The sequence below is a fragment of the Hemitrygon akajei genome, chromosome 10, assembly GCF_048418815.1.
Source record: "Hemitrygon akajei chromosome 10, sHemAka1.3, whole genome shotgun sequence".
In the NCBI taxonomy this organism is placed as follows: Eukaryota; Metazoa; Chordata; class Chondrichthyes; order Myliobatiformes; family Dasyatidae; genus Hemitrygon; species Hemitrygon akajei.
This window is the reverse complement of record NC_133133.1, coordinates 56,486-70,816: the sequence shown is the minus strand read 5'-3', so window position 1 is coordinate 70,816 and position 14,331 is coordinate 56,486. Positions and strand designations below refer to the sequence as shown.

Sequence of the window (14,331 nt, the reverse complement as noted above, 5' to 3'; positions counted from 1 at the left end):
GGTCTGTTATTGTCACTAAGCGTTACTTCCCAAATTGTTTCTCATGTTTCAAACTTTTGACTTGCTCTCTGATAGCACCCTCTTCCCTGAATTCTATGGTCAGAGGATCGAGCCCCACACTGTGTGGAAGAGAGCAATGATGTGGCCCTGAACACCTGACTGCCGTTAGGAGGGGTGGGGGTAACAGAAGCTCACTTCCCTTCTCTGCTAGAGGACACTGAAGGCAGAGCTCAGTAACACCCAAGGACCAGCTCTAGGGAACATCATCAGACACATGTACAGTATGGCTTTTCTGCATGTGGTAAGACCAGACCATCTGAGTACCTCCAGCATTTTGTGTGTTCATCCGTAGTACTTTATATTTTCCACATTTTATCATTTTCCATCCTTCATTTATAACTGGATGTTAGCCTGTCTGTCTGTCCTCCCAGCTTAGGCTCTGTTGAGTTCTGCAACCGGCCCTTGCCCTGCAAAGATAGAGCCCGCTCAGACCCACCTTCCTCCGGGCGAGCCGTTCTTGCTCGTTCTGTTGCATGATTCGCTCCCGTTCCTGTTTCTGCCGCTCCGCCTCTCTCGCTTCTGCTTCTTCTCTCTGAAACGTAGCCGTTAAGATGTCACAGCTGCAACTCTGAGATCACAACACACATGCTTTAATACATCTTTGATTGTGTTGGTCAATGTCACAACCGGTGCATTTCACAGTATGTTTTGTATTGCTCTTCTTGAGAAGGCAGGTGCATGGGGTTGAGTGGGATCTGGTATCAGCCATGATGGAATGGTGGAGCAATCTTGATGGGCTGAATGGCCTAATTCTGTTCCTTTGTCTTATGGTCTCTTCTAAGAGATGTGACTATATTTATATTCTATTAATTCAATGGATAATCTTGGAATTAAAAAGTAGATAGTTTCAAATTCTGTACTTAATAACATACCTGCTGAAATCTGAACTTGAGTGTATTTGTGTTACAACAGTTTGCAATATTCTATAAATCCTGGGAAAAATTAAAAATTAGCTTTATTTGTCACATGTACATCAAAACATGCAGTGAAATGTTTGCATCAACTACCAACACAGTCTGAGGATTGTACAGGGGGTAGCCTGCAAGTGCCGCCATGTTTCTTCAGATATATAAAGTATAAAAGAGAGGTGACAGCAGGTATTGGACCACTGGAAAACGATGCTGGAGAGGAAGGAACGGGGCTCAAGGAAATGGCACATGAACTGAATAAGTATTTTGCATCAATATTCACTGTGGAAGTCACGAGCAGTATGCCAGAAGTTTGAGAGTGTCAGGGGGCAGAAGCGAGTGAAGTTGCCATTACTAGGGAGAAGGTGCTTGGAGAAAAAAGAAGACAGCTTTATAGAGTGGGCGACAGAGCAGAGGAGTCAGAGTAGGGGGGGCTTTGGCTAACGGGACTTTGCCGATAACAGACCGAGACAAGGTAAGTTACTTGTGAAGAATAGGAAGTATTCCTGTAAAGCTGGTTTTCTGTACTGCGTGTCAGATATGGGAAGTCCTGGAGACTCCCAGCATCCCGGACAGCCACATCTGCGCCAGGTGTGTCGAGCTGCAGCTCCTTAGGGACTGGGTTAGGGAACTGGAGATGCAGCTCGATGACCTTCATCTGGTCAGGGAAAGTGAGGAGGTGATAGAGAGGAGCTAAGGCAAGGAGTCACATCGGGACCTTGGGAGACAGATAAGTGGGTAACAGGAGAGGGAAGGGCAAGAGTAAGATACTAGAGAGTACCCCTGTGGCTGCCCCCCCTTAACAATTAGTACTCCTGTTTGAGTACCATTGGGGGGAATGACCTACCTGGGGCAGGCAACACTGGCCGTGCCTCTGGCACAGAGTCTGGCCCTGTGGCTCAGTAGGGAAAGGATGGTAGCAGTGATAGGGGACTGTTTAGTTAGGGGGCCAGACAGGCAATTCCGTGGATGCAGGAAAGAAACACAGATGGTAGTTTGCGTCCCAGGTGCCAGGGTCTGGAATGTTTCTGATTGTGTCCACGATATCCTGAAGTGGGAAGGACAGCAGCCAGAGGTTGTGGTACATATTAGTACCAACGACATAGGTAGGAAAAGGGAGGAGGTCCTGAAAACAGACTACAGGGAGTTAGGAAGGAAGTTGAGAATCAGGACCTCAAAAGGTAGTAATCTCAGGATTACTGCCTGTGCCATGCGACAGTGAGTATAGGAATAGAATGAGGTGGAGGATAAATGCGTGTCTGAGGGATTGGAGCATGAAGCAGGGATTCAGATTTCTGGATCATTGGAACCTCTTTTGGGGCAGAAGTGACCTGTACAAAAAGGACGGGTTGCACTTGAATCCCAGGGAGATCAATATCCAGGCTGGGAGAGTTGCTAAGGCTATTGGGGAGAGTTTAAACTAGAATTGCTGAGGGGTGGGAACCGAACTGAAGAGATGGAAGAAGGGGCGGTTGGCTCACAAATAAAGAAAGCTTGTAGACAGTGCAAGAGAAGGATAGGCAGGTGAGAGAGAAGGGACGTGCTCAGACAGATGGTTTGATATGTGTTATTTTAATGCAAGGAGTATCATGAACAAAGCAGATGAGTTCAGAGCGTGGATCAGTACTTGGAGCTTTGATGTTGTGGCCATTACAGAGACTTGGATGGCTCAGGGGCAGGAACAGTAAACACAAAGTACACTGCAGATGCTATGGTCAAATCAACATGTACAAACAAGCTGGAGGAACTCAGCATGTTGGGCAGCATCAGTGGAAACGAGCAGTCAACGTTTTGGGCTAAGACCCTTCGTCAGGACTGAAGGAGGAGGGGGCAGGGGCCCTAAAAAGGTGGGGGGAGGGTGGGAAAGAAAAGGCTGGTAGGTACCAGGTGAAAAACCAATCAGAGGAAAGATCAAGGGGTGGGGGAGGAGAAAGGCAGGAGGCTGAAGGCCTCAAAGTCCTCTGTTATTTTCTTGACAATTGACCTCACCAGTTCCCCAACACCACCACACTCCTCCGGTTGGTGGAACTGGCACTCAAAACACTTAATAACTTCTCTTTTGGCTCTTCCCACTTTCTTCAGACCAAGGGTGTAGCTATGGGCACTTGCATGGGCCCCAGCTATGCCTGCCTCTTCGTGGGTTACGTGGAACAGTCTATGCTCCAAATCTATACTGGTACTGCTTCCCAACTTCTCCTTTGCGACATTGACAACTACATTGGCGCTGCTTCCTGCACTCATGCTGAGCTCGTCAATTTCATCGACTTTGCCTCTAACTTTCACCCAGCCCTCAAATTCACTTGGTCCATCTCGGACACTTTTCTCCCATTTCTTGATCTCTCGGTCTCCATCTCTGGAGAAAGACTGTCCACTGACATCTTCTATAAACCCACTGAGTCTCATAACTTCCTCGACTATACCTCTTCCCACCCTGCCAAATGTAAAAATGCTATTCCCTATTCCCAGTTCCTCCATCTCCGCCGCATTTGCTCCCAGGATGAGGCTTTCCATTCCAGGACATCTCAAATGTCCTCTTTCTTTAAGAATTGTGATTTCCCTTCTGCCATCATCAATGATGCCCTCACCTGCATCTCCTCCATTTCCCACACTTCGGCCCTCACCCGCATCTCCTCCATTTCCCACACTTCGGCCCTCACCCCATCCTCCCGTCACTACAACAGGGACCGTGTTTCCCCTTGTCCTCACCTATCACCCCATTAGCCTCCGGATCCAGCATATTATCCTCTGCAACTTCTGCCACCTTCAACAGGACCCCACCACCAAAAATTTTTCCCTCCCTACCCCTCTCCACTTTTCACAGGGATCGTTCCCTCCGTGACTGCCTGGTTCACACGTCCCTCCCCACAGATCTCCCACCTGGTACTTATCCCTGCAAGTGTAAGTGCTACACCTGTCCCTACACCTCCTCTCTTACCACCATTCAGGGCCCCAAACAGTCCTTCCAGGTGAGGCAACACTTCACTTGTAAGTCTGTTGGGGACATCTACTGCACCTGGTGCTCTTGGTGCGGCCTCCTTACATCGGTGAGACCCGACGCAGATTGGGGGACCGCTTTGTCGAGCACCTACGCTCTGTCCGCCACAACAGACAGGATCTCCCGGTTGCCACTCACTTCAACTCTGCTTCACATTCCCATTCGGATATGTCCATACATGGCCTCCTCTACTGCCATGATGAGGCCAAACTCAGGTTGGAGGAGCAACACCTCATGTACCGTCTGGGTAGTCTCCAGCCCCTTGGCATGAACATCGAATTCTCCAACTTCTGGTAATTCCCTCCCTCTCCTTTCCCCCATCCCAGTTCTACTCTGCCTCCTCTTCCAGCTGCCTATCACCTCTCTCATGATTCTGCGTTCTTCTACTACACATAGTGCTTTACCCTTACATTCCTTCTTCACCTTTCCTGATATCCCCTCCCCCACCCCTTGATCTTTTCTCTGATTGGTTTTTCACCTGGCACCTACCAGCCTTCTCCTTCCCACCCTCCCCCTACCTTCTTTATAGGGCCCCTGCCCCCTCCATCTTCAGTCCTGACAAAGGGTCTCGGCCCGAAACGTTGACTGCTCGTTTCCACTGATGCTGCCCGACCTGCTGTGTTCCTCCAGCTTGTTTGTACGTGTTGATCAGGGGCAGGAATGTTTACTTAGAGTGCTAGGCTATAGTTGTTTCAGAAAGGACAGCGAGGGAGTCAAAAGATGTGAGGGCGTGGCATTGCTGATCAGAGATAGTCACAGCTGCAGAAAAGGAGGAAGTCATGGCGGGATTATCCACCGAGTCTCTGTGGGTGGAAGTTAGAAACAGGAAGAGGTCAATAACTGGGTGTTTTTTATAGACCACCCAATAGTAAAAAGGACATCGAGGAGCAGATAGGGAGACAGATTCTGGAAAGATGCAATAATAAGAGGGTTGTTGTGGTGGGAGATTTTAATTTTTCCAATATTGATTGGCATCTCCCTAGAGCAAGGGGTTTAGATGGGGTAGAGTTTGTTAGGTGTGTTCAGGAAGGTTTCTTGATACAATATGTAGATAAGCCTACAAGAGGAGAGGCTGCACTGGTGCTGGTATTGGGAAATGAACCTGGTCATGTGTTAGATCTCCCAGTGGGAGAGCATTTTGGAGATAGTGATCACAACTCTATCTCCTTTACCACGGCATTGGAGAGGGATAGGAACAGACAAGTTAGGAAAGCATTTAATTGGAGTAAGGGGAAACATGAAGCTATCAGGCAGGAACTTGGAAGCATGAATGGGTACAGATGTTCTCAGGGAAATGTGCGGCAGAAATGTGGCAAATGTTCAGGGGATATTTGCGTGGCGTTCTAAGTAGGTACATTCTAACAAGACAGGGAAAGGATGGTAGGGTACAAGAACTGTGGTGTACAAAGGCTGTTGAAAATTTAGTCAAGAAGAAAAGAAAAGCTTACAAAAGGTTCAGAGAGCTAGGTAACGTTAGAGATCTAGAAGATTATAAGGCTAATAGGAAGGAGCTTAAGAAGGAAATTAGGAGAGCCAGAAGGGGCCATAAAAATGCCTTGGCGGGCAGGATTAAGGAAAACCCCAAGGCATTCAATAACTATAGGAAGACCAAGAGGATAAGAAGTGAGGGAATAGGACCAATCAAGTGTGACAGTAGAAAAGTGTGTATGGAACTGGAGGAGTTAGTGGAGGTACTTAATGAACACTTTACTTCAGTATTCACTACAGAAAAGGACCTTGGGCGATTGTAAGGATGACACAGCAGACTGAAAAGCTTGAGCACATAGACATTAAGAAAGAGGATGTGCTGGAGTTTATGAAAAGCATCAAGTTGGATAAGTCACCAGGACTGGATGAGATATACCCCAGGCTACTGTGGGAGGTGAGGGACGAGTTTGCTGAACTTCCAGCGAACGACGAGATTGCTGAACCTCTGGCAATGATCTTTGCATCATCAATGGGGACAGGAGGGGTTCCGGAGGATTGGATGGTTGCAGATGTTGTTCCCTTATTCAAGGAAGGAAGTAGAGATAGCCCAAGAAATTATGGACCAGTGAGTCTTACTTCAGTGGTTGGTAAGTTGATGGAGAAGATCCTGAGAGGCAGGATTTATGAACATTTGGAGAGGCAGAATATGATTAGGATTAGTCAGCATGGCTTTGTGAAAGGCAGGTTGTGCCTTACGAGCCTGATTGAATTTTTTGAGGATGTGACTAAACACATTGATAAAGGAAGAGCAGTAGATGTAGTGTATGTGGATTTCAGCAAGGCATTTGACAAGGTACCCCATGCAAGGCTTATTGAGAAAGTAAGGAGGCATGGGATCCAAGGAGACTTTGCTTTGTAGATCCAGAACTGGCCTGCCGACAGAAGGCAAAGAGTGGTTGTAGACGGGTCATATTCTGCATGGAGGTTGGTGACCAGTGGTGTGCCTAAGGGATCTGTTCTGGGACCTCTAAATGACCTGGATGATGCAGTGGAGGGATGGGTTAGTAAATTTTCTGATGACACAAAGGTTGGGGATGTCGTGGATAGTGAGGGGAATTATCAGAGGTTACAGCGGGACATCAATAGGATGTGACAGATGGAGTTCAACCTAGATAAGTGTGAGGTGGCTCATTTTGGTAGGTCAAATATGATGGCAGAATGTAGTATTAATGGTAAGACTCTTGGCAGTGCAGAGGATCAGAGGGATCTTGCAGTCCGTGTCCATGGGACACCTAAAGCTGCTGCGCAGGTTGACTATGTGGTTAAGAAGGGATATGGTGCATTGGCCTTCATCAACCATGGGATTGAGTTCAAGAGCTGAGAGGTAATGTTACAGTTGAATAGGACCCTGGACAGACCTCACTTAAGAGTACTGTGCTCAGTTCTGGTTCAGGCAGTATGTGGAAACTACAGAAAGGGTGCAGGAGATTTACAAGGATGCTGCCTGGATTGGGGAGCATGCCTTATGAGAATAGGTGAGTGAACTTGGCCTTTTCTCCTTGGAGCGACGGAGGATGAGAGGTGACCTGACAGAGGTGTACAAGATGGTGAGAGGCACTGACCGTCTGAATAGCCAGAGGCTTTTTCCCAGGGCTGAAATGGCTACCAGGAGAGGGCTCAGTTTTAAGGTGCTTGGAAGTAGGTACAGAGGGGATTTTTTTTTTTTTTTTTTTTTACGCAGAGTGGTGAGTGTGTGGAATGGGCTGCCGGCGACTGTGGTGGAGGTGGTATGGATCTTTTAAGAGGCTCCTGGAGGTGCATGGAGCTTAGAAAAATAGAGGGCTATGGGTATCCCTAAGTAATTTCTAAAGTACATGTTCGGCACAGCATTGTGGGCCGAAGGGCCTGTATTCTGCTGTAGGTTTTTTATGTTTCCCAACTCTTCATCCCTCTCCCTTCTGGTTTCAGCAATCACCTTTTGTTTCTCTCTCCCCTCCCCCACCTTTAAATTCTACTCATCTTTTTTACTCCAGTCCCATGGAAGGGTTTTGACCAGATACCTTTTTCATAGATGCTGCCTGGCCTGTTGAGTTCCTCCAGCATTTTGTGTTTGCTGTTCGGATTTCCAAAATCTGCAGATTTTCTTGTTTGGCCAAATCTATCCTGCCAGTTTCTCAGACCTTCATATATACAGGCTGCAAAGAGTTAAATGTGTGAAACCTGTGGAGGACCTGTATTACATTCTGCAGAGCAGGAAGCACGTTGCTTTTGCCCTGCTCAGCTGAATTGTTCTATAAACTGACTGGTTAATTGGTTGTTTTCTTAAAAGAACATACAACTGGCTGTTAACCGTAACATTTCTTGAATGAAAGATGATGGAAACAATGATCAAGTATTGTACAAGTTATAGTGTATACATCAGAAAACCAAATGTAGTCAGATACTTAAGGAACAAGGCACTCATTTTTACACGTATTTTGTTAAAATCGAAATTTTAAGTATTTTCTCACAAATGTAACTCAACTCTGACCTGAAGCCTCAGATCTGCAAGGCGTTCCTGTTCCTCATGTTCCCTGCAGAGTCTTTCCTCTTCAGCTTTTCTCTGATTCTCCTCTTCTGCAAGCTTCCTTTCTTCTCTCTGCAGTCGAGCTGCCTCTTCTTTGCAAAGCTTCTCTTCAGCTGCCTTCTTCTTTAGCTCTTCTTTCCTGAGCCTCAAAAAAAAAGTTCAAATCTCAGCCATGGGTTCCAGCCCCACAGGTTCCCATGTCTCAAATGCAAATCTGTAACATCTAGTGGGTGGCATGGTAGCACACAGGTTAGTTTAACTCTTTACAGCAGGGGTTCCCAACCATTTTTTATGGCATGGACCAATACCATTAATTAAGGGGCCCGTGGATCCCAAGTTGGGAACCCCTGCTTTACAGCATTAAGACCATAAGACATAGGAGCAAAATTAGGCAATTCAGGCAAGCGAATCTGCTCCACCATTCCATCATGCTGATCCTGGACCTCACTCAACCACATACACCTGCCTTCTCGCCATTTCCTTTGATGGCCTGACCGATCTAGACACTAGACACAGTACAGGCCCTTGGGCCCTTGATGTTGTGCTGACCCTTAATTACGTTCCTTAAAAAAAGAGTACTAAATGCACACTACCCCGTAACCCTCCATTTTTCTTTCATCCATGTGCCTGTCCAAGAGGCTCTTAAATACCCTTAATGTTTTAGCTTCCACCACCATCCCTGGCAAGTCATTCCAGGTACCCACAACCCTCTGTGTAAAAAACTTACCCCTGATGTCTCCCCTAAACTTCCCTCCCTTAACTTTGTACATATTGTGACGAGATCTGAAGAGTTATTAAATATGGACTGTTCCTTTAAAAAGAAAGAGAGAGGGAGCAGGCAGCGTGTGTGCTAGTTCAGCGACAGAGAGAGAGAGCAACGAAAGCCTGTGAGTTGCCTTAGAAACGGCAAGGTGGAGCTATACGATGGACAGCTGGTGTTCAGCACCTGTGAAATATATACAAGGTCAACTGGCTTTGTAATCAGACACACCAGATGCACCAGAGACAAGGAAGACACTGACACTGGTTGAGCTTTGTGTGCCCACAAAGGTGGGATTTTTGTTCACAGTGTGGACAAAGGGGTGACTGGTGGGAAGCTATTGGTGTGTTTAACCCTTGCCTGGGTTGATAGCTTACCGTGGAAAACCAGCATTCTTGTTTGTGTGGTCACAGTCGGTGACTTTAATAAGTTTCTCCGGAGTAAGAGGACGATGTGGAAGATTCGACGGCATCGGCAGTGGGAAGACAAATCATCTCTCTCTCTCTCTCTTCAATCTACTCAATTCAAATTCCAGAACTGAACTGACTTCTTACCTATACCATCGTAAGACTGTATCATTTTATCACCTGAGCTGGGAGAAGCTTGGGAACTTTATCTACTCACTTATATATGCATATCCTCTGCTAATCTGTTTGCCTTCTCTTGTTTTTTTTTATTAACCAAAATATACTTTATTCAAAAAAAAATTATATACAATAACCATTCAAAGACTTCAATTCTTTACAGTTGGTACCATTACTGTCTTTACATTTTCAAAGTTCAAAAGTTTTGCCACCCACGTGGCACTTTGTTCTTTCATATTTACATTCAGGGGGTATACTCCCAACCCTCCTACGCCTCAACTCCCACGGGAGAAGAACCCTAGACTGTGGTCCTTCCCCACCGGGCCCTTGCGGTGGCTGCACCAAGTTTGAGTGCGTCCCTCAGCACGTACTCCTGCAGCCGAGAATGTGCCAGTCGGCAGCATTCCCCCACGGACATCTCCATGTGCTGGTAGACCATCAAGTTTCGGGCTGACCAAAGAGCGTCTTTGACCGAGTTGGTGACCTGCCAGCAGCACCGGATGTTGGTCTCGGTGTGCGTCCCCGGGAACAGCCTGTAGATCAGAGAGTCCTCTGTTACGCAGCTGCTGGGGATGAACCTCGACACTGCCCCTTCCATCCTCCTCCACACCTTCTCCGCGAACCCACAGTGTGCAAAGAGGTAGGTCATCAACTCCTCCTCACTGCAGTCCTCCCGTGGGCAGAGGGGTGTGGAGACGACGTTCCGGGCATACAGGAGGGATCTGACTGGGAGGGCCCCTCTCACTGCCAGCCAAGCGAGGTCTTGGTGCCTGTTAGTGAGGTCTGGCGATGAGGCATTTTGCCAGATGAACTGGACTGTCTGCTCAGGGAACCACCCCACTGTGTCCATCACGTCTTTCTCCTGCAGTGCCTGCAGGACCTTATGTGCTGACCACTGAAAGTAAGATGTGGCGTGGACAGTATTGTTTTATATTACTTTATCACGTAGTTACTAATAAAATACTGTTTATAACGGAAGACTCAGACTCCAGGTGTGTCCATTTCTGCTGGTCCTTTCTAACCCGTTACGGGGTATGTAACAATATGCCCTCTGGTGTTTGCTATTCATGCCTTGGGAAACACGTACTGGCTATCCACCCTATCTATGCCTCTCATAATCTTGTAGACCTCTATCAAGTCCCCTCTCATCCTTCTACGCTCCAAAGAGAAAAGTCCCAGCTCTGCTAACCTTGCCTCATAAGACTTGTTTTCCAATCCAGGCAACATCCTGGTAAATCTTGTCTGCACCCTCTTTCATAGCTTCTACAGCCTTCCTAAAATGAGGTGACCAGAACTGAACACATCTTGAACAGAACAGAACTGATCAGGAAATGATAAACTTCGGCCTTAAATATACACACAGACTTGGCCTCCACTCCTCTGTGGCAGAGCATTCTAACGATTTGCTATTCTTCTGGCTAAAAAAAAAATTCCTCCTTACCTCTGTTCTATAGGGTCATTTCTCAATAATTTATAATAACTAGAACAGTCAATGTAATATAGGGTATACTCAAATCAGTGTGAGTTCATCAGTCTGATGGCCTGGTGGAAGAAGCTATCCTGGAGCCTGTTGGTCCTGGCTTTTATGCTGCGGTACCACTTCCTGGATGGTAGCAGCTGGAATAGATTGTGGTTGGGATGGTTTGGGTCCCTAATGATCCTAAAGGCCCTTTTTACACATTGTTCTTGTAAACCTGCTGAATCACGAGAAATTCACAATTACTGATGCGCTGGGCTGTCCGCACCACTCTCTGCAAAATCCCGTGATTAAGGGAGGTACAGTTCCCATACCAGGCAGTGATGCAGCCAGTCAGGATGCTCTCAGTTGTGCCCCTGTAAAAAGTTCTTAGGAATTGTGGGCCCATACCAAACTTAGTCAACCGTCTGAGGTGAAAGAGGTCCAGTTGTGCCTTTTTCACCACATAGCTGGTGTGCACAGACCACGTAAGGTCCTCGGTGATGTGGATCCTGAGGAACTTGAAGTTGTTTACCCTCTCAATCCCAGATCCACTGATGTCAATAGGGATTAGCCCATCTCCATTCCTCCTGTAATCCTTTGATTTTGTGACATTGAGAGAGAGGTTGTTTTCTTGACACCTTTGTGTCAGAGAGATGACTTCTTCCCTGTAGGCCACCTCGTTATTGTTTGAGATAAGGCCAATCAATGTAGTGTCGCCAGCAAATTTAATTAGCAGATTGTAGCTGTGGGGGACGATACAGTCATGGGTATACAGGGAGTAAAGGAGGGGACTCAGTACGCAGCCCTGAGGGGCTCTTGTATTGAGAGTCAGAGGGTTGGAGGTGAGAGGCTCACTCTTACAACCTGCTGGCGATCTGACAGGAAGTCCAGGATCCAGCCCTCTAGTTCTAGATACCCCACCATAGGAAACATCCTTTTGACATCCACCTTATCTAGCCCATTCAACATTCGGTAGGTTTCAATGAGATCCTCCCACATTCTTCTGAATTCCAGTGAGTACAGACCCAAAACTGCCAAATGCTCCTCATATGTTAAGTTCTTCATTCCCGGAAATGTCCCTGTGAACCTCCTCTGGACTCTCTCCAATGACAACATGTCCTTCCTGAGATATGGGGCCCAAAACTGTTGACAATACTCCAAGTGCAGCATGACTAGTGTCTCATAAAGGCTCAGCATTATCTCCTTGCTTTTATATTCTATTCCCCTTGAAATTAATGCAAACATTGCATTTGCAATGAACTGAAGGAAATTTATATTAGGCAAGAAACGGTGCTGAAACTGTTAAGTCTGAAGGCTGATAAGTCCCCGGGACCTAATGGTCTGCATCCCAGGGTACTTAAGGAGGTGGCTTTAGAAATCGTGGACACATTGGTAATCATTTTCCAATGTTCTATAGATTCAGGATCAGTTCTTTTGCAGATTGGAGGGTGGCTAATGTTGTCCCACTTTTCAAGAAAGGAGGAAGAGAGAAAACAGGGAATTATAGATTGGTTAGCCTGATCACAGTAGTGGGAAAGATGCTGGAGTCAATTATAAAGGAGGAAATTATGACACATTTGGATAGCAGTAGAAGGATCAGTCTGAGTCAGCATGGATTTACGAAGGGAAAATCATTCTTGACTAATCTTCTGGAGTTTTTTGAGAATGTAACTATGAAAATGGACAAGGGAGAGCCAGTGGATGTAGTGTACCTGGACTTTCAAAAAACTTTTGATAAAGTCCCACATAGGAGATCAGTGGGCAAAATTAGGGCACATGGTATTGGGGGCAGAGTACTGACATGGATTGAAAATTGGCTGGCTGACAGGAAACAAAGAGTAGCAATTAACGGGTCCCTTTCGAAATGGCAAGCTGTGACCAGTGGGGTACCGCAAGATTTGGTGCTGGGACCGCAGCTGTTTACAATATACATTAATGATTTAGATGAAGGGATTAAAAGTAACATTAGCAAATTTGCCAATGACACAAAGCTGGTGGCAGTGTGAAATGTCAGGAGGATGTTATGAGAATGCAGGGTGACTTGGACAGGCTAGGTGAGTGGGCGAATATATGGCAGATGCAGTTTAATGTGGATAAATGTGAGGTTATCCACTTTGGTGGCAAGAACAGGAAGGCAGATTACTATCTAAATGAAGTCAAGTTAGGAAAAGGGGAAGTACAATGAGATCTAGGTGTTCTTGTACATCAGTCAATGAAAGCAAGCAGGCAGGTACAGCAGGCAGTGAAGAAAGTTAATGGCATGCTGGCTTTTATAACAAGAGGAATTGAGTATAGGAGTAAAGAGGTCCTTCTGCAGCTGTACAGGGCCCTGGTGAGACCCCACCTGGAGTATTGTGTGCAGTTTTGGTCTCCAAATTTGAGGAAGGACATTCTTGCTATTGAGGGAGTGCAGCATAGGTTCACAAGGTTAATTCCCGGAATGACGGGACTGTCATATGTTGAAAGATTGGAGCGACTGGGCTTATATACACTGGAATTTAGAAGGATGAGAGGGGATCTGATTGAAACTGTTACGTACCCGTGACACGTGACAGTGGTACCCTTGTCACGTGACTGGGGTTGAAGTTATACTGGACATGAGGTAATGGTCTTGTGATGGTGGAGTGATGTCATTTTCCCGCCAGTAGAGGTCATGTGACAGTTTTTTTTTCACAGGGTATAAAAGGAAGACCCACCCTGTCAGGTGGGGCAGTTCGTGGCGGGATTTGCCAAGCTGACTTCATGTTACTGCGTGATTTAATGTGATGACGCAGTTTAGTTGAAAAATGAAGTTTTATATAATGCCTAAAGTTTAAAAGGTCATTGCCAGCGGTTTCTTTGCTGTGGAGAGTGACGATAAAAGTTTGGAAAATAAAAATCGAGGAGAATCGATTTTCGATGGTGGAAAGTTCGACCTTATTTGATCCTCATTTGGAAGGATTTCGTTGACTGTTCTCGTGTTAACCTCCGCTGGGATAGCGGGAGATTGAGAATAGTGTGGAAAGAAGGTCAGTACCTTTAAGCCGTTATATTTCATAAAATTCTTCGTGGGAAAGTTCGACACCGGGGGAATCGAAGGACATCGACGTGGAAGAGAATTTAAATCGCTTTAAAAAGTCTCTCCTTTTAAAAGGACTGTGAGCTTTTGAACTTTCGGCATACCGCTTTAAAGAACTGTTCTCTTTCGGCATACCGCTTTAAAGAACTGTTCTCTTTCGGCATACCGCTTTAAAGAACTGTTTTTTTTCAATACCGCTTTCAGAACTGTTTGAACTGCAGCGCTATTAAGAACTGTGAGTCTGCCGCACAGCAGCTGAATTCCAGTTGAGCTAATGTTTGTTTACTTTTGGGGGGTTGGTTTTCAGTGTTTAATAAAAGTGTTATTTGTTATGAAAACCCTTGCCTAACTCATATATATTTATTGTTGCCTGAATACGTAACATAATTATGGGGGCTACGTCCGGAATTGGATCGTTTGAGTTAAATGCTTGTTAACTTTTGAATCGGTGTTTTGGTAACGGGGATTGCTCGATTCTTTTGTTTGATTGGCTTGTGAGTGGTATTCGGCAAC

The 14,331-nt window shown here is 46.1% G+C and overlaps 1 protein-coding gene across 1 annotated transcript in view; it reads right to left on the bottom strand.

Annotated features, from left to right (window-relative positions):
- LOC140734138 (uncharacterized) overlaps positions 1-14,331 on the bottom strand; it is a 111,999-nt gene that overhangs the window by 52,770 nt on the left and 44,898 nt on the right. The window contains exons 5-6 of the mRNA XM_073057718.1: positions 7,922-8,102; positions 497-592 (exon numbers count right to left, since the gene is read on the bottom strand). Of these exons, the coding sequence (XP_072913819.1) occupies positions 497-592; positions 7,922-8,102 (277 nt within the window). The remainder of the gene's footprint in view (positions 1-496; positions 593-7,921; positions 8,103-14,331) is intronic.